Below are 25,602 nucleotides of genomic sequence, written 5' to 3'. Positions count from 1 at the left end.
AATCACCTTGGAGAACATAAGTCTCAGAGTTTACCACATTCCAGGCAAGAAGAATGTTTTGATGGACAGTCTGTTCAGAACTGGCAGAGCTATTCTCGTAGAATCCATCTTCACACCGTGGGGAAGACATCTAATGGATATATTTGCAACCAGGCTCAACAACAGACTTTACATTACTCCTGTGACCTGGATCAGTCTCTAGTGGTATTGGTTGTTCATATATGCCTTGCCACTCATATGACTGATACTTCAAGTCCTGCAAACAGTCAGAACTTAGATCATTCTCTTAGCCCCACTGTGACCCCAGTGTCCATGGTTCAGTGACCTTCTAGACCTATCACTTTCTCAACCCAGGTCTCTTCTTCACATGAGGGATCTTCTGTCACAACACTGGGGCTCACTTCTACACAACAGGTCCACAAATTCTCCACCTTCATACCTGGCTCATCTCAAGCAATCATTCTGCCATAATTTTTTTTTGGGCCAAGCTGACAGTTGCATCATTCTGACCAGGAGAACTTCAACATCCAAAGTTTATAATGCCACATGGAGAATCTTCCTTGAATTATACAGAAGGGAATGCATTGATCCTAGTTGTCCCTTTCTAACTTATATTGCTGATTTCCTTGTGTTTCTGTTTGAGAACAAAAGATGCTTAGTATCAACAGATATAGAGCTAACATTTCAAACACTTAAATTCTTTCAAAGCACATCAATTGTTTAAGATTTATACTTTGCTGATCTTATTAAGTATTTTGAGTTGCAGAGACCTGTCTCTAGCTCTCTTACACCTAGATGGAATCTTTCTTGTATTTTATGGTCATTAACCAAATCATCCTGTGAACCATTGAGACTATTTCTACTCACCCTCGCCTCTGCATGAAGATGACGAGAGATTCATGCCTTATCTATTGACAAAGCTGTGTATAATTTAATGGGAATTATGATTCAGTTTCCCTCCTTTGTCAGCTGGGATTTGTAGCCAAAACTCAATTACCTTACATAGCTTCACTACCAATATAAATCCCCTGTCTTAGTCAAATCTGTGCTGCAAATGATAAACTTGTATGCTCCATGCGAGCACTCCATTTCTATTTTAAGGCATCCAGTGCAAAATGAAATACTAGGAAGCATCTTTTCCTTCCTCTCAAGATTTCCATAGACATTTCAGCTGCCTCTTTCTTATGATGGATTGTCGCCACAATCAAAAGAGCATATCAGTCTCTAACTTACTGAGTCCTTTCCTTTATGAAACTTAAAGCTCATGAGATTCAAGCTGTTGCTACCTCCTGAGCCTACCTTATTCACTCCTCATTGGAGGATGTCAAGAAATCAGCATTTTGGCATTCACATACTGCCTTTTCCTCCTTTTACCTAGTCTGCTCATTAACCCTTTATCTCATGCAAGCGCCTTTGGATGCCTCTACTCCATTCGCATGGAAGCGCCTTTTGATGCCTCTCCTCCATTTGCATGGAAGTGCCTTTTGACGCCTGCTGTAAACATTGTCCATTTTAAACGGGGTTTTAGTAGCACCACCTTCGGGGAAAATCCCCTATTAGGTACTACATTCATTTCTGCAAATGACAATTACGTCAGATTACGTGGTCACTGTTAATGTTACATCTGCTATTTAAATTAACTGGTTCGTAATCTCCACTCTCCAACATGTAGGTCACGGATTTCATTTAGTATTTACAAAGTTTTCGTGATTAGAATCACAACTATGAAAGCTTGAATAACTTAGGTAAAGGCCCTGATATTGATGTAGGCAGCAATTAGTTTTTATAAATTATCAAATTCAGATGACTTAGTGATGTAGATGCGGACAAAAAACTTCTAAATTTCGAGTATGAGAAATGGCAGCTACGGTTGGTCACACGGCTTCACTGACTTGACGGTGAATGAGTTCTCTCAAGATTTTAAAGCACATAAAAACTTCTTCCGTGAAAAATAATTACACAGCTATAACAATCGGACTTTACTCTTCAATTTTCCCACACATAATAGATGTGTACCAAAAATGTAAAATCGTTAAAATTGCTGTTAACCGTAACATACACTACATTGCTTAACATTTAACAGGCAGGCGTATGTATATGGAGTCGAATAGGTAACAGGTGTTCTATTTATAGCGCACTGCACTGGGTAACTTTGCTCTATGAGGTAAAGGTTTAACACAACAAAGTGCAGGCATTTTGTCTCTGGATCCCTTTGTTGTGGCACAATATGTGGCCCCAAGAAACACCAACATTCCATAACATGGACCTCTATATCTACAGTGAGTACATTCTATTTTCTCTGTTTTTCTATCAGATTATCTGAGCATCAGCCAACCCTCCTTACTTACAAATTCAACTAAACAATACCTATGGGTAAGCTATTGCTGCTATTAAAATGCAGATTTTTGTGGGGTAAAATTAGTTTTAATTATGCAGTATTAACCCACAGTTATTGTAAAATGCCCTTCTGCAACCCCACTCTGATGTCCTGATTTACTAGTCATCTTTGTAAAAGATGAACTCCCTCCACTTGCTTTGCATGTGACGTGCCAAGGTTAATCGCATGAGTGTATTGCCTCATTCTGACAATTCTTCAGTCTTGGGGATGGTGTAGTCGCATCAAATAGATAGTGGTTTTTTAGGCAAGAAAAGAAAGCTATACAATAACTATGGATAAGTATTGCATAATTCAAATTAGTTGTACCCCCCCCAAAAAAAATACATATCTGTTTGAGTTGTTGGCAAAAGAATACATTATTATTTGCCTCTTTTAGTCTCCATAAAAAATTAGGTTGGTGGTATGTGTCTAATTCTCAAGAAAATAAGTTGCATTGACATGTTTAATTGATATAGCAGTTCTGCACATTCTGGACTAGAGGTTGTATTTTGGATAACATTGTGTAAAGTTGTTTTACTTTCCAAAGGTAACTGCATAAGACAGGTTTGACTTTATGAACATGTACGCCTATGTTTTTGAAATACCTGTTCTGTCCCATTTTCAGAGTTACCTCACAGTGGAACACCTTGCTGGGGATGGCTCAGGTTTACTTGAAGTGCAGAGCTCAAAATCCATCTACATTGGTCAGAAATACATGAGAAGTCATTTGCACTCCAACCTGTATGTGGAGCAGTCTGCCAATGCATATCTAGCTACTACCACTTATGTGGAGTATTATTTGAAAAACTATGGTGGGCTTTTGGATGTGAACCACATGTACACTCGTGGAACCACTTACCTTAGGTCAACAGGATTTGGAGAGTGTTCCCTAATTGGTGCTACAGAAGGAAAATATCTCTTCACGACATTTACAGTTTTGAAAGGTGGACACTTCATTTTCGAAGATGTAGCAGACTATAATGTAAACTCCGGATTGTCACTGCTAATGAATCATTTCCACATGGAGTATGATGCCTCAGGGGAGATCATTCACTCAGCCTACATCATGGGGATCACTATTGAGATAGAGAAGCAAGGAAATATTGTTGGTACTGGCAAGGGCTACTCAGCAAATTCAGGTCCTGGAGCAGGATCCAACTGTGGGCCAGGGTCAGGGGCTGGACATGGTGGCTCTGGTGGTTCAGCATCTGGATGTGGCTCTTGTAGAGGGGGAGGTACCTATGATAGCAGTTATCTGCCAAGCTCAGCAGGAAGTGGAGGAGGAAGCTGTTCCCATGCAAATGGTGGGGCAGGTGGGGCAGCAGTCAGATTTGCTCAGGATGCTTCATATATTGAGGGCCGGATAACCATGAATGGAACATCTGGAAGTGGTGGTGCAGGAGGAGGAGCAGGTGGGTCTGTTTGGATTGATGGCCAAGTCGTGGAAGGATGGGGACAATTGCATGCAAGTGGAAATAGTGCAGGTAGTGACTGCTGCCGCTGCTGTTCGGATTGCAGTTACTGTTGTGAGTCGCACCAAGGTGGAGGTGGGGGTGGTGGAAGAATTCGTACAACAGGTGGAAACTACACCAACAAGGTTCTTTTACATCAGCGGTATGTGTCTGCTGGAAGTGGACCTGGGGGAAATGGTGCATTAGGAAGTTTTTCAGATTCTCATGGGAATATGTGTAGTGGAAATGGAAACTGGAACAATGGACAATGTGTTTGTAACCCAGGCTATGTGGGGATAGACTGTGAATTTGAATGCAGTGAGACTATCACCTGTAGTGGACATGGTAGCTGTGATGAACATGGTGTGTGCCAGTGTTATGGAAGCTATGTAGGTTACCATTGTGATCACCAGTGTAACCCTAACACAACTTGTAGTGGTCATGGGGCATGCTCTGCTTGTGGCACTTGTATTTGTGATCCCTGTTACCATGGGTCTGACTGCTCCATTGAGTGTGGAAACCATGGAACCTGTGACTCTGGGCAGTGTGTATGTGACTTCTGCCATGTTGGTGAGTACTGTATGTGGGAATGTAACACCCATGGTGCATGTGTCAATGGCAGCTGCATGTGTGATAGAGGTTGGAGAGAGGACAAATGTACCATTCAAGGATGCCCAGGTAGTTCCGATGACTGCTCAAAACATGGACACTGTATGGCAGCTTCTGGAATATGCTACTGTAACCCAGGATGGACAGGTAATACAATTCTTCCTATATTCCCCTTTAAAAATTGCCATTAGAAGCCAGTATACCTCTTATTTTTAAGTTCTTTAAGGTAATGAATTTAAAAATTAATTGATCATTCCTGTTGATAGTTTTAGATTTAGCTTTGTTTTTGCTGAAAGGAAGAAAATAAAGTATAAACACTGTGTCCTCATCATATAGAAATTTTACCTATTGGCAAATATGGTTATTTAAAATAATTCTGTCAAAACTGATGTCTATAATATCCTACCTGTAATATATATCTTCATATTTCAATTAACAATTTTCTTTTCTTTTCTTTTTTTGTGTAGTCACATCAGTCATTTAGTTAACAACTTTTTATCCTCCTGGGTACACCACTCCCTCAATAACTCATGCCTTGATAACTCACGAACCCACTTATAATGTGGGGCCAGGCGTGGATCCAATTTTTTAAAACCAGAAAATACAAAAAAATTGATTCCTGTTTGTTGAACTTGAAGAAAATTGCAGTCAGACTTGGTAACAAAAAATTTTGATCAATGAAAATATCACTTATGCCTAGTGGAGGCAGTACTCTAATAAATAAATACCAATTAAATAATTTTTTTATCAATTGAAATTTGTGTTAAAGTTTTATCATTTAGTTCCTTTTTCATGTAATCATCATAAATGCAATGTGTCCTCTTGTAATTAAATGTAAAATGCGTCAATCTACCGCAATAGCTATGTCCATGAGCCTTTCTCTGAGAACCTAATTAAGTGCCGACCATGTTTTGATAACTGACTTGCAGAAGTATTTGTTTTATTGTTGCACTGTATTAAAAGCTGGCCTCCTTTGTATTATCATGTTAATTATGTCTTTTGAATCAAACATAGGAGGTGAAATAAAAGAAAAGTTAAAAGGCACGAAAATCCTACAAACTTAAAATCAAGAGGCCCCGGTTGTATAACAGGTGATCTAACTTCATTTTCTTGTAATTAAACATAAAATGCATCAGTCTACCATAACAGCTATGTATGTGAGTGTTTCTCTGAGAACCTAATTAAGTGCCATACGTGTTTTGATATTGGACTTAAAAGGCATACAAATCCTACATGCTTAAGAACCAGTGGCTTTGGTCATGTGTCAGGTAACTCATTTCTGTTTATCATTCGAACACTGTTGTAAATGTTATTGTGTATGTAATCTAATTAATCTACCTTAAATTAACCTACTCAATCGAAACTGTGAGTAAAGATAGCAAGGTAACCATGTGAAATGAGTACTTTGTAAAATAAAGAGCTTTGTTTCACATATACAGACCGATGTGGGGAAAATGAGTTTCAGAGAATTCCTGAAATTGCACATAAAGATATCCTATCCTCAAGGATGATAAGAAGTTTCACTGTTACTTGCAATGAAATCACGGCATCAGTATATTACTAATTGAACAATACAAAAATTAAGTTTTGACATTAACAAATCTCACAAAATGTTGAGTTTTTTTTATAAAAAGGAATCTTGTTTGGTAGTGTAAATTGAGTTTGCTTGACCATAGCATACTTTTAGGAAGAATATTACATGGGCAGAGGACACGGTTGGTGGGTGGGTGGGGAAATATGTCATCCCTAGATTATGTCTTAATTTTTTATGCAAAACTAAGGTATGGCCCCAAAATACTCTTGTAAAATTTCATGCCTATACATTTTGGCAGGTGAAGACTGTTCTCACCCTGATTGCCCAGGGGAACCAAACTGTAATGGAAGAGGCTTTTGTGACTCTAGATATGAACCTCCTGTCTGCTCCCAGTGTGACAGAGGTTGGATGGGCCCAGCCTGTGATGACCTATGTGTGTATGGTACTGCAAATCAAACAACCCACACTTGCCATTGTAATACCACTTGTTACCATGGTATAGGATGTAACATACAATGTTCATTCCATGGCACATGTGACAGTAATTGGAAATGTTACTGCAACCCACTGTCAGGCTGGAGTGGAACCTACTGTGAAATACCTGGTATGTATATTTTCATAATTCTTTTGAAAAAATGATAATGTATAATCTTCAGGACAATATTTAGAATTGTTTCTGTGATTGCTTATTAAGTACATGTTGTAAAGAATCAACTAAACAACCATTTTTCTTCTACCAGATTTATTTGCATGATACCAATCCAATACAGTTCCTACAGCATACCTGTGATATATCAGCGTGAGACAAAAATCTTATTTTAGGACAGTTTCACAGTCTCCTTCCTTGAGATCACCTTCTCACACAGTAAGAGATTTCTGATGCTAGGATGTTTGCTTTGTGATATTTTAACATTGAGGACCATAATTTACAAGTGTTTTCATTATAAAATTTATATTTGAGTAAACCTGTTGAAGGAATATAAGTATCATTTCAGTCATCCACAGAATCAGCAATTTACAGACGTGGTAAAAATGTATCCAAAGTTCATTTTTCCACAGAACCAGCAATTTACAGACATGGAAAAAAATGTATCCAAAGTTCATTTTGCTTACATTTGACTACAGTGTACACGAATGGCCTCAGGGAGAAAAATCATATCTCATATAATTTTGTCATATATTGTGCAAAAAAATTTCAAATCTCGCAGTCCTGTATTTGGGAAATATTTGATATATATTTTAGATTATGTCTGACATTTGTAGGAGGATGGTTTTGTATCATTTTGCTGCTATAAGCCATAATGTTTAAGGTTTTGTAACAAGTAGTGATAAAACTTTCTTCTTCACAAGATATCATAGTGAAACTTCACCTTTAGTTTTATGCTTAAGATTAGCATAGAAACTTTATTGGTGAAATATTTGTTTAAATAATTTTTCATTCCTTTCAATCACTGAAGCTAAGGCAGACTCAGTTTTTTGTGCTAAATCACAAAATATTAGTTTTATAAATTGAACAGATCAGGTCAATACAAAAGTTCACATTCTCTTAAAATGCTGCTATTTTTTATGATAAATCTATAAATATGATTCAAGATCAGGTGAACTGGGATGGAATGTGAATATAATGTGTTTTTGGGATAGAAATGTCAGCTTATTCTCCAAGCTTTGATTCAGCAAGAAGAATTTTGGTATATATTATATGAAAATGTTCTTTTTGTATGTTATTATCAGATATATTTCATTTTATGGTATATATATATATATATATATATATATATATATATATATATATATATATATATATATATATCTGTCTCTCTCTGAGTGTTTCACTTAGTATTTTTTCAGATGTCACCTTTTTGTGCAACAGAGTGAGATGTGTATCAGTATAATGCAGAGAAAATATCCTGTATAAAAATATCCTGTATAAAAAATATCCTGTATAAATTTATAATTTTCATCAGAGTACTTATGAATTGGGATCGTTTGGGCCTTCTTTGTAACTATTTGGTTTTATAGCATTCCTTAGATCATATCTTAACATGCAGTTTCTTACATACTGCATTGAATTTGGGTGGCAAATGGCCATTATAAACTTCCTTTTCATTTTTAGCTCCACTGGTTATAGACCAGAAGAGCTTGTGGGATAGCCTGGTGTCAGTCATCTGACATATGTTCATCCATCTAGTAGCACAAGTTTGTTATCGCAACTGCTCCTGAACTACTTAGAAGATTGCCATGAAACTTTACACACATATTCATCCCAAGGTTTTGTTGGTCTTAAATAACAATGGTAATTCACAGAAAACCAGTATGACTACTACAGCTACCATCTTGACTTTTTTCATGAATGAATGGCAATATCAACATGGGGATTGCACTGAAAGACTTTTTTATGATGTCTAGTTGGTCTTAAATGAAAAGGGTGTCAGTCTGACATCCAGAATGTCCACCACAGCAGCCATCTTAAAAATCTTGTTATGACTTCTCCTCCTGAAACTGAAAGTCCTATCAACATGGGATTTTCATTTAAAAAAATCTCTGATCTCAGATGATGTGTCATTGGTCCTAAATGAAAATAATTCTACTGGGACATCCGTCATGACTGCAAGCTTGAAAATCTTGCTTTCACTGCTCCTTCCAAATGGATAGCATATCAGAATGGAGTTTTCAATAAAAGACTTTATGTGATGTCTACTTTGTATTAAATAAAAATGGCACCAATCTCTTGTCCAGCTTGGCTGTTATGCCAGCTATCTTGAAAATTTTATTATTTCCACTCCTTCTGAACAGAAAGTCATATTGGCATGGGATTTTTTATCCAGAAGCTCTCTTATGCTGTCTAATTTGTTCTAAATGAAAAAGTTGCTGCGACCACAATGGCCATGTTGTGAATATTTTTATTGCTACTGTGCATGAAAGAGAATGGATGGTGATATCAGCATGGAGGTTCCACTAAAAGACTTATGTCTAGTTTGTCCTAAATGAAAATGGTGCAGATCTGACATCCAAAATGGCTATCACAACAGCCATCTTAAAATCTTGCTTTTGCTACCAGAAGACTTGTCTAGTTGGTCTTAAATAAAACTTGTACCAATCTACTATCAGATATGGCCACAGCAGCAATCTTGAACATCTTATAGCTACTTGCCCAGGATGGAAAGTCCTACCAATATTGGGTTTTGACCAAAATACTTTTTATGAGTCATAGTTGGTACTAAATGAAAATAGAGCTGATCTGACATCCAGTATGACCATCATGGCACACAGATTGAAAATCATGCTACTTGTGCTATATGTTTATTTTTAACAGAAGATTAATTATGATATCTGGTTGGTTCTTAATGAAAATGTTACAGATCTGCCCTCAAATATGGCTGCTACAGTGAGGATGTTAAAAATCTTGTAATTAATTCTGCTGAATAGTCTAATCAAAATAGAGGTTTTCACTAAAAGTCTTGTAATGGGGTCTAGTTTGTCCTAAATTTTGCTCTTCTTACATTCAATATGGCTGCCACCATGGCAAATTAAAAAATCTTTTTGCTCAGGAGTATCAAATGTTGTTTCAAATACTCAGAACTTAAAATGAACAGATGGTCTGATCTTCAATACCTGGAAATTCTTTTTGAATATTAGAGCATCAGCCACTTTAAGGGACTTTTGTTGATAGCTTAAAAGACACTTAACAATTTTTGGATTCTTTCTTGTTGTTGAAAAGAACAGTGTATGCAGTATAAAAATTTGGATAGTAATTTGTGATTAAACTAAAAGTCAAAGCAGACTGTGCTAATTTGACATCAATTATTCTGTGAGGTTCTTTTCTAGAAATTAAAACATAGTTTATAGTAAAAGTCAGTTTTACTTGAAAATCCTGAAGAAATTACATGCCCCTTTGTTGTTTGTAGGTTGTCCAAGAAACACAATAACAAATGAGGAATGTAGTGGACATGGAGACTGTGATTCTCAGAGTCACACTTGTGAGTGCGATGCAGGCTGGCAAGGAGTGGCCTGTCACATCCCAGACTGTCCTGGAAACCCAGACTGTAACAATCGTGGTGTCTGTAATGACACATTTGATCCACCTAAGTGTATGAACTGCCAGGGGCCCTGGATGGGAGTTGCATGTGATGATCCTTGCATCCATGGGGTTCAGAACCCACCTAACTCAGGGTTCTGTGAATGTGAGGAAGGCTGGGCTGGAGTTGGATGTAATTCAGAATGCTCAGGGAATGGTCATATTGTCAATGGCTTTTGTAAATGTGACTATGTAACAGGCTGGAAGGGAAGACTCTGTGACATACCAGGATGTCCTGGTCTTAAAAATACAGACTGCAGTGGAAGAGGTGAGTATAGTCAGTAATATTTACAGACTCATTCCTTGTCATTATTTTCAGCAACACTAGTTCTCTATACTTAATTTATTGAATACATTTTAATCAGAACAATATCCTGTTGATTTTTATCACTTGCCATTTTACTTTGTAACACATAATAAATCTATATACTTTTCAAAGAAGAAAATGGCTGGAAAAAACGGGTAAAAATGTTCAGAAATTGAGGGATAATAATTTTGCATTTGCTATCTTATGATCCAGTAGAATCCACACATCTTGAACATTTTTAACCCTTTCCAAACAAATTAAGGATGTTTTTTGCCGAAATTGAAAGAATTTTTTTGTGTGTGAACTGTGATGGTTTAGTGGTTAGCATACTCAGAAGTTCATGTGTTCAGATCCTGCCCAGACCAGGCCAGGTCAGCCTCCTTGGTGCATATCTAGGCAAGGCACATTAATCCAGTTGCCTTGATGCAATATAACCTTTCTTTTGATAATACACATGTATGACGTTAAACAACAATTACAATCAAAATCACTGCCTATGCAGCTTTAGATCATATGGAGTATAAAACATCACAAAAGTACCAGCATGTACAAGAGTATATTGTAGAGTTGCAGCAGAGCTTGAAATTTGTCCAATCAAATAGCCCTTTAAATATGAAGATGTGATTGGATATATGATCTTTTATGAGTGTTCATCATTTCTGAGGATGTCATGGTAGTTCTTTCCACAGAGTGTCAAAACTCATACTACAGTGCTCCCTCTCTTATATGGCCACCCCTTCTGCACTGGGAAAGTGGCCTTATAAGATGGATGGCCTTTCCAGAGGGGGACTAAATTTTTTGTGAGAAGTATATGTAATGTACATAGTTATCTTCGTTTCATGGTAACATTAATTATTAAAAGGTTCTTCTTGTCTTACAAATAGAATTATTTCAACTGAATATATATTAATAGTTCTTATTCTTGGCATAAGCATGATATGCAAGCAGGTATTGTTGTGATGCACATTGCAAAACCATTCAAAAACATCATCTTGGTACATACATAATTCTCTTTCCATTTGCTCCATTTTCCCACTGCTGCTGAATAATCTCCTTATCTGTTACAACATTGTTTATTCAAGTCTTTTCTACATGAAATTGTTCAGCAAGTCCCCCCGCCCCACACCCCACCCAATGTCATCAAGTAGAATAACCGATTTTCTTCAAAAAATAATACGTCTTAGCTATGTGATGACAAGTTAATGTTTGGTAATAACTTATTCGGATGTTGCTAACTGTATGCAATTTAATTATGCAGATGAAACCTTTGTAGAGTGGACGAATGCCTTCTTCGTAAAAGAAGCAGAAATATATTGTCACATGATTTTTCGGTCTTTGTTTGGTACCCTGTTTTGTTCAAATTTAATTTCTATGTGTGTGTTAATCCACATAATCTATTTTTAGCCTATGCTGACCATGTTATGATCTTGATAATTATGTCCAGTTGTAATCATCAAAGAGAAGAACTTGACAGATGTGTGAAGCCTCTATCATAACATTGTTAAGCTCATTTCCTGTAAACGTTGGCTTTTATAGACAATGATGTATATTAATCTTAGTGAGTGTTACATGTACTTTAGTCAACACTTCTTTCAGTAATGGAAACGTGACATTGGGAGACATGTATCGATGATAGAGATAATCTGATTACTTACCTTACATCACGATATGAATGAATTATTGATTCTGGACATATTTGAAATAAAAAGTGTCCACTTGTGAGGGGAACATTTTACATTTTTGTTCCAATATGCTGGTTGCGTTAGAGGGGTGGCCATTCTTGAGGGGTGCTTTTGAACACAAACTCGTTGGTGCCAAGGGATTCTGGCCATAAGAAGTGGGTGGCCACTCGTTAGGGGGGGTCATTCAAGAGGGGGACTACTGTACATAATCTTAGGTTTGATACTAGATGAGTAAAGTTGCTTAATGTGTCCTTGAGAAAGGCGCTAATTCATAAATTTAATATTTAATACACATAAATTTAAGGTTATGTTCTTCATAAACCTTTACAGCATACATGTGACAGATCCAGGATCTCAGACTCATAGATTTACAAATTTGGATCAGTAGATTGGCTTCTAAACCATTAGATATTTTTATTGGCATAAATTTTACGTTTGGTTAGGTCTTGCAGTAAAGTTTTGGAACAATTGTGACATGATGTCATGATAATGATGTTAATTAATTTTATGTGATAAAATTAGCTGAACATTTCTTGTTTTTCTCTTCCTAGGTTCTTTTTGTAATTCTTTAGCTTCACATTTTTAAACATCACACAGAGACACACACACACACACACACTATTCTGTTTAACAGGGTTTTCTTACTGCAGGGTTCCCCCAGTCTTGGAAAAAAATGTTTGTCATTGAAAAATATGCAATAGCCTTGGGAAAAAATGTTATGAAAAATAACAGAACTATTAAAAATTACCAAAATTCAAAAATTGCACATTTCTATCTTGTTAATCTGTAATGCTAAAGTGGGTGGATTGGATGGTTGTAAAGGAAAGAGGAAGCCATCATGACAAATAGAGCTGATTATATGGTGTGGTTATCTCATATTGTGATGACCAATGTTATGTCTGTTTACATCTAGCCTTTTGATAGTAAACATTAAAGAATTTCATGTGGGAAATTTGTCACGGAGAAGTAATGAAAATGTTATGGTAGAGAAGGGTCAGATTTGTGTAGGAATCATGAACTAGGGTCAAAATATCTTTGCAAACTTATCAGAGTAATTTGTTATAGTAGCCTTGCAATCAAGTATTATTTCCACACATCTGTAAAAAGCTTTCATTGAATGTAACACAACTTAATAATTAAAGCCAGAAAGATTGGTTTTATTTTAAAGTTGTCATGCTTTCCAGAAAAAATATACCATCAATTAGCTACACCAGCAGAATACTAAGGTATATTCACCTATTGATATAATGGGTTGTTATAGACTTTTACCATTTGTAGAACATGCCTTGACATGATGGTAGCACTAAAAATATAAAATAAGTGTACTCCTTGATATTGTATGACACATAAATAGTTTTGTGATGCAGTGCTGCTTGCAGTCTTCTTATGTATTCATAGACTTTTCATTAAATACCTTTTATCTTGCTAAAAAAAACAACTTTTAAATGTTACATTTAGGTTTGAAAATGCATTTTCAAGGATTTGTGTCATTACTCCCCTTTAAACTGTCTTTTTATTGAAATTCTTATCAAAACACTTAATGCTGCCATGATGACAAGATGTACTAAAACTTAATTTTTAAAAGAAATATCTCCTCTAACATCTGCCCACAGGTTTTAACAGTCATTCGCTAGTGAGAACACCAAATTGGTTCTGCTAACCTGATGTGTATTACCTCATTGCTGTTGATAGCTTACATCATATTCTTACAGGTGACTGTGACAGCAGTACACACACTTGCACATGTGATCCTGGCTGGCAAGACATTGGATGTGAACTACCAGATTGCCCAGGCAATCCTGATTGCTCTAATAATGGTAGATGTGAGGATCATCTGAACCCACCTGTCTGCAGGTAAGGAAGCTACTTATTGGCCAACCAAAGTAACCTTGACATTTAAAATACTCATATAGGGACAGAAAAGTGGGTGTCATTGTACATAGTAATGCTGTGCATGGTATGGGATAATTGCCACATCAATTATTTGCATTGTATATACATGTATGAAGTATCAGTTTCTCAGGTGGGCTTGTGCACTGATAAATATCACATGGAAAGGTGAAACTGTGAGGTTGTTGTGGTTGATATGTAATTGTATGGCACATTTTTACTGGAGACAAATTGGCTTGTTATAATAAATATCATAAGTTATGGGACAAGGGTTAAATCACAAATTGAGATTCCACTGATAATAATCATATTCTTTTTATCTCAAATTCTTTCGAAAATATTTTTGATTTCTATTCAAATATTAAATTTTTTACTTAAAATAAAGAAATTATTTAACTCTTCCTTTTTAAAAAGAAACACTTTAACTGTAGTTCAGAGGTTAATTAGTATCCCATTTGGTATACTGTTTCATTTAATAAATAACTGAATATATAGTTAAGACAAAGTATTTATACATTTTTATTTCTGACCCATTCCTCAAATGACAATTCTCCTTCCCAGAGGGCAGCATCCAGGCTCAGATACCTTATGTCATCTACTCATCTCCATGGATACCAATAACCCTGTAGATATACTCAACCTATCTCAGTGGTTCAGGTTACAAGAAATAGTCCATTTTACCGATGATAAGATGAACATTAACCCTCTTCCCTCCTTCCCCAGGGTGCATTGTGGATCTGAAAATGTCATTGTTGTCTACTCATGTTCATGTAACATAATACCAGATATGACGATAGACGTTATCCAGGTTATAAGCTTGTGTGATGGCTAGAGGCATGGATGTATGAATGGACTTTCTTTACCAATATGGCCAGGCATCATCAGCACAAATGGCATTGGCAAATGCAACAACATCAGTGGGCTCTTCCTACTGAGGAACTTGACCTTCTAATCATCATGATAGTCTTTGAACTGCCAGACCACATCAAGACGTCTTGACTGCAATGATACTCCAAGAACTGGCACCTAATTTACTATGTTATGTTATTTTCAGGAGAAGGGACAGGCAGGGTGACTAAGACCATCGGAACTGCAGTCTGTTCAACTGACTATGTGCTTAATATACAGATTCAGCCTGGAAGAATTCTAAAAGTCCAAAAGCTCATTGTCTCCACATTGAAACAGGAGAATATGAAACAGGCATTTGTTCATGAACCATGCATCTAACTTGCAACAATTTTTGCAAACTCAGAACATTGAAGAAAACTGTGCATCCTTCAGAGACTCTTTGAACTTTAACTGCATCCAAAACCTGATGTCCTACTATATATAAATATCAGGACTGGTTTGATGAGAATGACGCTGACATGTGGAATCTACTGCATGAAAAACATAAGCTTGAAAAGGCCTGTTTAGAACACAATTCATTATTCTTGACAATGTATTTAACTTTTCAATTACATACATACAAAAATAGAGAACGCTAACCTGAAGCTTTCGCCGTTACACTAAGGACTTCATCAGCAGACCCATGTGATCTCTACTGACTGTCAACATCGCTCATTGGAATGGTAAGCGATGTTAACAGTTTGTCCCAGATACGCGACAGGTTGTAGCGGCCCCCCCATCACAGTTCAGCATCAGTTTGTGCACATGGATGCAAATCGAGTCCTATGCAGACAGGACTGAATCAAGAACTTCATTAATGCTCTGAAGACAATCTACAGGCCATTCATTCATAGGCAGCCCCAGTGACCGAGTGGTCTAAAGCGCTTTCCGTTATGGATCACTGCTATCTCACCTCTGTCTGCATGGGTTCGAGTCTCGGATTCGGCTAATGTGGGTATGTGAGAAGGATTGCCAGTAGCTTCTCGTGGGTCGGTGGTTCTTTCCGGGATATTCCCGGGTTCTTCCTCCACCATTAATACTGGCCACTATGTATAGCCTATCATGTGCTGAAAAATGGGGTTAAACCTACAACAACAACAACAACAACAACAGGCATTCATCAAGAACATCTCCAGTACCAAGTGCTGATGGCCAACTACCTCAAGTGGAAACCAACATGCCATTTGCTGGTTCTCCAGTGCTGACTGAAACTAAGAAAGCAATTGACTTACTATCAAATATGAAGCAGATTTTGTAATAGCAAACATCTACAAAGCCAGAGGCTTGCACATGGTTCAGAAACACAAATGAATTCTTCCAGTCAGTGTGGACTCAAAGTGATACCCCAGGAATATAAGAATGCGTCCATCATCCACCTGTGTGAGAAGAAAGGCAACAGGCAATCATGTGACAACCATCAGGACATCTCCTTGCTGTCACTAGCAGACATAATCCTTGTGCATCACATTGATCAAGGGCTTCTGTCTGAGAGTAAATTTAGCTTCAGGAAAGGATAAGGGACCATGCCCCTGTGAAATGATTATGAACAATTTATGAAATGGCTTGAACTGTTCAATGAATATGAATGAATTGAAAATGGTCAGTTCTTGAACAGCTCATTAACTAGTTTTGGGGGTTTTTTGTTTTAATTTACCAAATGACATCAGATTATAGAAATAGTGATGTCACAAAACAGAAAACAATCCTGAACATCTAAATTCAATCATATCACGTCTTTTTCACAGTCATCCAACCCGGATAATCATTGTTTACATACTTCGGTTTTTACAGCAAATTGGCAACTGGTGATTGTTATAAGTCAACAGAATATGCAGTTTATGACAGTAATGGATGAAAGCATTAAAACAATGTTTTTATATAGCAAGTACATTTTGTTCATGCCAGAAAACATTTTCCCATATTAACCCAGATCTACTCAGGTTAAGTACACAAGAATTGAATAAAAGAGCTCTATGAACATTTGTACAGTATCATATCATTTTCTAACAATATTATTTAATTTTATTTATATTTCACAAATATTGTGAGGAAGTTTGTATAATGAATTTTCATGAACATTTTATGAATATATAGATATAGAAATGTCATATACATTTTTCAGAAATATCTTGGTGGTGCATCAAAGTACTTGAATTGTTCATGAACTAAGTTCATGACATTTCAGGAACTTTAAAGATATTATAATAGTTAATAAGAGTTCATCAGTGTGTTCATGAACTTCATGTATGATGCATCAAAATTCAGGAAGTGTTCATGAACTAGTTGTGGAACTTTCATGAATATTTGTTCATGAACTCAAATTATGAACTGATCATGAGCATTTGAAGAACAGTTATGCACATTCATGAACAGTTCATGAGTTTCTTGAAGTCATTAATTTGTTCTCACATCATGTTTGCAGATTATCAGCTTCAGAACTTCACTAGTACATGGTTTTTGTTGCCCTGATAAAAAAGCCTTTGATAGTCAGTCATGGTGGCCTCCGGAAGATCATGAAAACATTTGGCTCCCCATCCATGGTCATTTGAATGGTTTGGTAATTCCATCCAAGGTCATTTGAATGGTTTGGTAATTCCATCGAAGGTCATTTTAATGGTTTGGTAATTCCATCCAAGGTCATTTTAATGGTTTGGTAATTCCATCCAAGGTCATTTTAATGGTTAATTGGTGATTCCATGATGGTATGCTTCTCATCAGTCATATGAGTGATCTGAGCCAGTTAGGTTGGCCCCACTTATAATGTTCTCTGCCAAACATAAATGTGCATTCCATGACTATGACACTGGTATCAACACCAGATACCGAAATGATAAGCAAGCTGTTGGATCTGAGGAGGCTGCAGGTGAAGACGAAGTTGCAGGAAGTAACTGTTCATGATCTGCTATTTGCTGACAACTATTTCCATAATACTAAATCTGAGTCTGACATACAACAGAATATGGATCATTTCTTTTCAGCTTGCAAACATTTTGGTCTCACAATCAGTGTCAAGAAGACAGAGTTGATGCACCAGCCTGCACCAGAATGCCTTTATGCAGAGCTTACCATCATGGTGAATGGCCAGGTCCTCCAGCCATAGACAAGTTCACCTACCTTGTCAATGCATTGTCACATGCAATCCACATTGATGGTGAAAACAGTATTAGAATGGCCAAAGCAAGTGTGGCCTTCAGCCTTCAGCAAACTATGGACAAATGTGTCACTGTGGGAGTGCAAGGCCTCATTATGCATTAAGCAAAACTGAAGGTCATCAGGGCCACCCCTGCTGTATGCATGTGACACCTGGATGTTGTACAGATGCAGTGCAGACAAGCTGAATAATTTTCACATGGACTGCCTGAAGAAACTGGTGGAAAAAAGATGGCAGGACAAGGTCCCATACACTAGTTCTCACATGCACAGGCATTCCAAACATCAACACTCTGTTGATGAAATCACAGCTGAGAATTAGGGAAGGCCACATTACTATGATGCCATATGAACAACTACCAAAGAAGATCATCTGTGGTGAGCTAAAGGATGGAAAACAATCTCAGGGAGGTCATAAAAAATACTTCAGAGATTTATTGAGGTCATTCTTGAAAAACTTTTTGATGTCATGGTCAACTTCAAAATCAAGACACAAACAAAAACTTTACCAATGGCACTATATCCAATGAAGTTTCAATAAAAAAAATAATATTATAAGTAACACAATAGAAAATCTCAAGTATAGCAAAATAAAATTGGGAAGTTCAGTTGTACTAGGTCTTAGCAAAGATTGCATTGACAGTTTTGAAAGAAGATTTTCTGGCAAAATCAATAATAATAATAATAATAATAATAGTAATGATTATTATTATTATTATTATTATTATTATTATTATAATAATATCTATTTAAAGAGGGTAACTTAGTTAAATACAACTAATCTCTTTTGAAGCCATCTTTAAAAATAGAAGAAACAGTTACACAGTAACTGTATTATCAAGCATATTAAGGGAAAGTATTTTTATGCTCATTTTCTCTCACTGTATCTCCATCTTTCTGTCTCTCCCTCTCACTGTCTCTCCATCTTTCTGTCTCTCCCTCTCACTGTCTCTCCATCTTTCTGTCTCTCCCTCTCACTGTCTCTCCCTCTTTCTGTTGTAAATAACATTTTAGAAGTAAAAACATAAAATACATTATAAAAGTTTGAGGCTATAGCTACATATATAAAAAACTTTATGTCGCCAACAACTATGCTTTTAAAATGACTTTAAGCAAGAAAGTGAAGTATACATTGCACTTGAATGATCACTTCTACTTAGGTAATCACTTCTGCTTAGATGCACCTTTAGGCTATTCTGCAAAAATGTGGCATGTAGTAAAGTTTATAGCAGTGATATATTTTGTCATAAAACAGTACTAAGTACAAAAGTAGAGAGAAATTCATACATTGAGGTAATATTTACAGTGTGACTCTGCTATAACACAGTAGTTTGGGTCTATAGAACCTGACCATGTTATAGACCAAACAATGTTATAACCAACCAAGTCATTAACTGAAGAAAATGATACATGTACCAAGCAATGGCTGTGGGGATGGGTGTAATAAAAGTGGGAGCAAAAATACATGCTTTGATTAAATGAAGACAAATTAGTCTGAAATTTACAAGTATATTCACAACTTACATTTGTGTAGTATAATTCATAATCCCATAAGTACTGTACATGAAAGATTCACAGGTTTGAGTATAGATCACATGTTATAAAATTCATGTACTAGTCACATCGTTTTAGAAAACACAAATAACATAAAAAATAGTTGTCCTTGTTTGATCTATATCAGAATGACACTAGACAGTTCACTACAATATTATCACCATAAGCATGTGGCTATAATTGTTTACATGCAACATGTACATGTACTTCAACTGGCCTAGATTTTGGTCAGCTAGAGATAACTATCATCTGGGTGAGGCTACCCAGGGGATGAGACTATTCTTAGGGAAATGAAAACATGAACAAATGAGAAAGTTTAACAAACGTCTTTGCTAGATACCCCATTTTCAATTAACTTAATGGCCATATATCTATGGTTTCAGAAGATTGGAGATTTAATTTATGTTTATGCTGCCATTGGTAGCAGATGAAGGCATAAATGTTTTTCCTGCAAAAAGGAAACTGTATGGCACAACAAACGTGTTCCAGTCACTTTGGAAAATGCAAATCCATCAGATTCCATTGCTTTTATGTAAGTTTGGTGCTGACTTCCTATGATACATGTAAAAACCAGAAATGCTTTCAGAAAATCTATTGTCTTATTTATTTTTAACCAATTTAATTCTGTGAACAAGTCTGTGGATAATGCAATAAAGAGAACATTTTAGGAATCAACTGAGCTGCTCACTTTTGAAACCTATAAATAGTGTGTACATGTAGTTGGAAAATAGTACAACTTCCCCATATGGTTGAACTGTAGTCAATCATTCGAAATAAATAAGAATTATAATAAAGAATGCCGGTGTCCTTTGTCAGGAATTTCTTTTTTCTACTTAGCAGTGAAATTTTAGATGTGAGGAACTAACAATTTCCACTTGTTGTTCCTACATTATACATCTTTTACATTTTCAATTCAGTATCATTAATGTGCAGTGATATATCTTTTTTTTCTCTCTTTGCAAGTTTTGTTTCATGTTACCTTAAGCATGCAGTTTATCATAGGTTCACTTATTATCTTATTTTGATTTGATCACTCCTCAGTTGGCATAAGGTCTGAACTTAGCTTGCATTCCAGGGTATAGACATATTTCTTCTTGCTGAAGAAATTCTTTACATCATCTACTAACAGGTCAGTATTTGTTTGTTGAGTATAGAGGTCATTGATAATTTTAGAAAAGGAGGAAGGGACCCAATACAGAGCTTTTGGAACACCATGCTCTATATAACATCAGATAGAACGGACACTGGTATGTGAGAAAGGTAGGTGGTTCTTTCCAGGATTTTTTTGGAGTCTCTCCTCAAACAGATTTACTGTCTGCCACGTATAGCTTATCATGTGCAGAAAAGTGATATTAAACTCAAATCAACAACAATAAAGACGACAGAAGGTTTTGATAAAGCTGGTAGTATAGAAATGGTTCTATAATTTCTACATCCTTGTTTAAAAATTGGAGTAATTTTAAGTTTATTAATTAATTATTATTAATAATGAGGTTTATCAAAACAGCTTGGTAGCAGACTGCTCTAACTGGGGCATGCTGTAGCTCTAACTGGGGCATGCTGTAGGACTTTTAGCCCCACCACATCTGTACCACATGACATTTTTGTGTTGAATATGCTAAGAGTGATGATATCAAGGGTAAATTATAGATTATCAACTCAAGTGAGCTGGAATTCAATGCTTTTCACACTGATTGAGACCATTCGGATACGGCCCCAAGTAGGTAGAATGTTTATTTTCTACAAATTGCATAGTAACTTTTCTTATATTCATTTATTTAAAAAAAGTTTATTTCACCATTTTCTGTAACTTTTCAGTCTTTATTTTGTCTTCTTCCTTTTATGCATAGTTTCCTTTATTTCATAAGTCATCCATTTAGGTTGATATTGATGTCTGACATGTTTAATTGATGCATGTTTGTTTAAAATGTTAAAAAGTCCATACCACTTGTAAAGATTAGCGTTAATGTCAGAAACGTTCCAATTTCATGGAAAGGCATTTGAGCCAAGTCATAGAGGGACCCCTTTTCATCAAAATGTTTCATGCCTCTATACTTTATTTCTGTGTGCTGATCAACAAAGAGATGTGGAGAGTATATGGTTATACACACTATATATTGGTCACTTAATGGCATAGATACCAGCAGGCTCTTTTTCAGGTCTGTTATTGTAGATGGTCAATAAGTGTACAGTAGCTCTATGCACAGATCCTTGTTGGTTTGTCAGTCCTTGGGGATAAATTACTATCCACAGATCCTTGTTGGTTTGTCAGTCCTTGGGGATAAATTACTATCCACAGATCCTTGTTGGTTTGTCAGTCCTTGGGGATAAATTACTATCCACAGATCCTTGTTGGTTTGTCAGTCATTGGGGATAAATTACTGTCCACAGATCCTTGTTGGTTTGTCAGTCATTGGGGATAAATTACTATCCACAGATCCTTATTGGTTTATCAGTCATTGGGGATAAATTATACGTTGGGAATACATTTATTAAAGTCACCTAGAATGATTGTTCATATTCTTCATTTAGGCTTGGCCTTTTCACCTCCAGGTTTTAATTAATTAACCCATTCAGAAGTAGAACTTTGGGTTGGATTGAGGAAATAATTTTAATCCATATAGTTTCTATGTTGCCTGTTTTTTAATCATCTCATTGCCTGTAGCTTAGTGACTGTGCATTATATATCAGGATACCCCTCCATGACCATTTCTATCCTAGTATTCTTGTTAATAGTATGCATAATGATGAACTTCATATTAAGTGGAGGTAAGATTATCAGATATAATATTCATTTAATAAGACATTTTATTATTTCCCATATTGAGAGTTTTGTTTATACCAATTTATCTTTTCAGTTCATAAAATACACTTGAAAAAATTTGTTCAAAACATTTATATCATCGCAGCAGTGGGAAGATATTTTGTACATATCAACAATGACTTGAGTTAACATAAAGTCTCAGGTTTCCAGGGCTGCAAGTTCTTATTTTAAATGAAACCTACTCAGAATTTGAAACCTTCACCTAATTTAAATTATGTACAAAATTTCAGCTGTTGATGACATAATTGCCAGCGATGTTAATCACTGACTCAAAATCTCCATAATGTGTAATGGTGGCCATCTTTGACACAGTGTATGAGAATTAACAACATCTATAGCTCCATCAGCTTTTCTGCTGCATGTTAACTTGCAGTCAGTAGAGCCTGTGTGAGACAATAATACAATTACATGAAGATATTAATTGATACATTTTTTATATACTTGCAATTTTATATTACTTTTACACAGCACCTATACATATATATATATATATATATATATATATATATACACACACACACACACACACACACACACACACACACACACACACAAAGATTGAATGATAATACAAATAATTATGTACAAGACACTTATGTCAACTTCTGATTACAAACAAAACAAGTTTTATTTTTTGTCATCTCACTTTTATCAATGATCCAAGTCTGATATTATTTTGACAGATGCAGTGATCATTGGTTTGGAGAGGCTTGCAATGAACCATGTGTAAATGGAGACATGAACCCAGTGGGAAGCCAGAACTGCTCATGTCATCCAGGATGGGTTGGCATCAACTGTGATTCAGAGTGCTCAGAACATGGTCAGATCATTAGTAGGAAATGCCGGTGTGATGTAGGCTGGAGAGGGCCAGTGTGTGATATACCAGGGTGCCCTGGAGATGAGAAGGACTGTGGTGGTCATGGTCTATGTAATACTGCCACACATGAGTGCACATGTTTCCCAGGATGGACAGGAGATGACTGCCAGACACCTGACTGCCCTGGTTCACCTGACTGTAATGGCCGTGGAATATGTAATAACACAGTTGACCCACCACTATGTTTGGATTGTACCACTGGCTGGATGGGGGCAGCATGTGATGAACCCTGTGTCCATGGAATCCAGATGCCCCCTAACAGTGGCTGGTGTGAGTGTCACACTTGTTACTCTGGCAAGGGGTGTAACAGTGAGTGTACAGAACATGGCACGTGTAATGGAACAGCTTGCATATGTGATGTAGGATGGAGGGGAACCAAATGTGAAATACCAGGATGTCCAGGCATAAACCATGACTGCTCATTACATGGAACATGTAACAGTGCTATAAATGAGTGTTCTTGTATCCCAGGTAAGGGACAAAACTAATATTCCTTTGATTGTGTATACATCACTCCCTCAATAGGTTGCAAGCAATGAGGTCCAGTTAACATCAACTGTGACAAACGTGATTGCACAAGGTAGTGAAGAGGACTAAAATATTTTGTTTAACAGTATAGGGAATGGGATGGGGTACTATTAACTTTCATGGAGACTTCAGAATCTAATGTCCATTGTCCAACACAAATATTCAATTTAAGGATTTTAATATTGATAGATGGAAGATTTTGAGAAGTAAATTCAAGTCTAATTAATTGATGATGAACTTTTTAATATGAATTAAATTTATATGCATTACTCCTAAGTTCATGCATTAATAAAGTTAGAATTGCCTCCCTAACAAGATCAGAGTATATGTATAATAATAAATAATAATAAAATAATAATAATAATAATAAAATAATAATAATAATAATAATAATAATAATAATAATAATAATAATAATAAAGACTTGATGAAGGTAACCCAGTATAATAAAATATTCTTCCCTGAGGCAACTTGCATCCATCATAAGCAAACACAAATTTCTCTAGCTCCATTTCTAGAATCACACAAATGGCTGTACATGTAGATAAATCCATTGATAGTTTTTCAATTCATCAAGATAGTGATTTCAGATGTATGTGAATACTTCATCAAAAGTAATTCGCAGTGACTGTCTTATAACTCTGTGCTGTTTTTACTAATAAATATATTTGGCATGTGGCAGTAATTTGGACATGAAGCATCACATCCACATCTCCACTTCCACTCTTCTAAAAAGTCAGTTGAAAGAAAGAGTAAAATGTGTGTGTTTTATCAGAATTATTAGATATTTTTCAAAATATTACCACAAATTTTGAAGAACAATTTACAGATCAAGGCAAAAGCTTAGGAATTATCTATAGTAAATGGAGCTATGTTGTCAGCACCTTTCACATATTTTAAATAACTGCAAAAACATGTATTTTATACCAAACTGAGGTCCTATCTTTGAGCACAAAGTCATAGCCCAATAATTTATGTTTTCCATCACACTTTCCATTCCACTCAGCACTCTAAAGCCATTGGAGATTGAGGAATGTATTTGGGTATACTTATGTTTTTCCCATCAATACTATAACTTTAGTGCCATTTGAGATTAAGAGTCATAACTTTGTATATTTATACATCATTATTGCAAGATATGTTAAGCACCACACTGGAGTTCATTCTTGAAGGTCAGTGTCACAGTTCAGGTATTTTAATTTTTCCAATTTACTTTTCCTTCACTCTATAATTTTACAGCTTTGTTTATGCTCACCGTAAGGCATGGCATACTGTGTCATGATGTTGTTAATCCAGCCAGCTGGCCAGATATCCATCAGCTGCCAAGCTGGTTTCCATACAATGACTTGAACTGTCCACCGTCTATCCCAACTTTGTACTGGACTTGCACTTGGGGTATGGAAGAACACTATTGATTTCAGGCTCAAAAGCTGAAATTCAAGATCACTGAGACTGAAAGAAGAAAAACTATTCTGTTCTTCATGGCACTAGTTCTCTGCTATCTACATTCACCAAACTTTGTGGTTATCTTGCACTTGGAGTAAGGAAAAAGCCTTTGGATTTTGGGGTCAAAAGTTCAAAGGCTGTGGTCACTATACTGAAAGAAGAAAATGGTTTCAGCAGAATAACTCAAGTTTTCCAGGATTTACAGTTACCAGACTAAGTTGATGGTTTGCACTTGGATTGAGGAGGAACCCTATAAATTGTTTGCTCAAAAGGTCAAAGGTCAAGATTATTGTAACTGAAAGATTTATAAAAATGCTTTCTGCATGGTGAATCCAAGTTTTATCAATCTCAGTTCATTTTGAATTTCATTCAAACAGTAAGGTTTAAAATATTTAGAAAGTATAAAACAG

General features: G+C 36.1%; 1 protein-coding gene across 1 annotated transcript in view; it reads left to right on the top strand.

The window, feature by feature from the left end:
* LOC149787541 (uncharacterized) overlaps nucleotides 1-25,602 on the top strand; it is a 591,304-nt gene that overhangs the window by 449,297 nt on the left and 116,405 nt on the right. The window contains exons 89-93 of the mRNA XM_089975575.1: nucleotides 3,003-4,584; nucleotides 6,270-6,575; nucleotides 9,877-10,314; nucleotides 13,748-13,889; nucleotides 23,025-23,689. Of these exons, the coding sequence (XP_089831701.1) occupies nucleotides 3,003-4,584; nucleotides 6,270-6,575; nucleotides 9,877-10,314; nucleotides 13,748-13,889; nucleotides 23,025-23,689 (3,133 nt within the window). The remainder of the gene's footprint in view (nucleotides 1-3,002; nucleotides 4,585-6,269; nucleotides 6,576-9,876; nucleotides 10,315-13,747; nucleotides 13,890-23,024; nucleotides 23,690-25,602) is intronic.

Source organism: Sinohyriopsis cumingii, chromosome 11 (assembly GCF_028554795.1).
Source record: "Sinohyriopsis cumingii isolate HCF-2022 chromosome 11, ASM2855479v2, whole genome shotgun sequence".
NCBI lineage: Eukaryota > Metazoa > Mollusca > Bivalvia > Unionida > Unionidae > Sinohyriopsis > Sinohyriopsis cumingii.
This window is presented reverse-complemented; position numbering and strand designations above follow the sequence as displayed.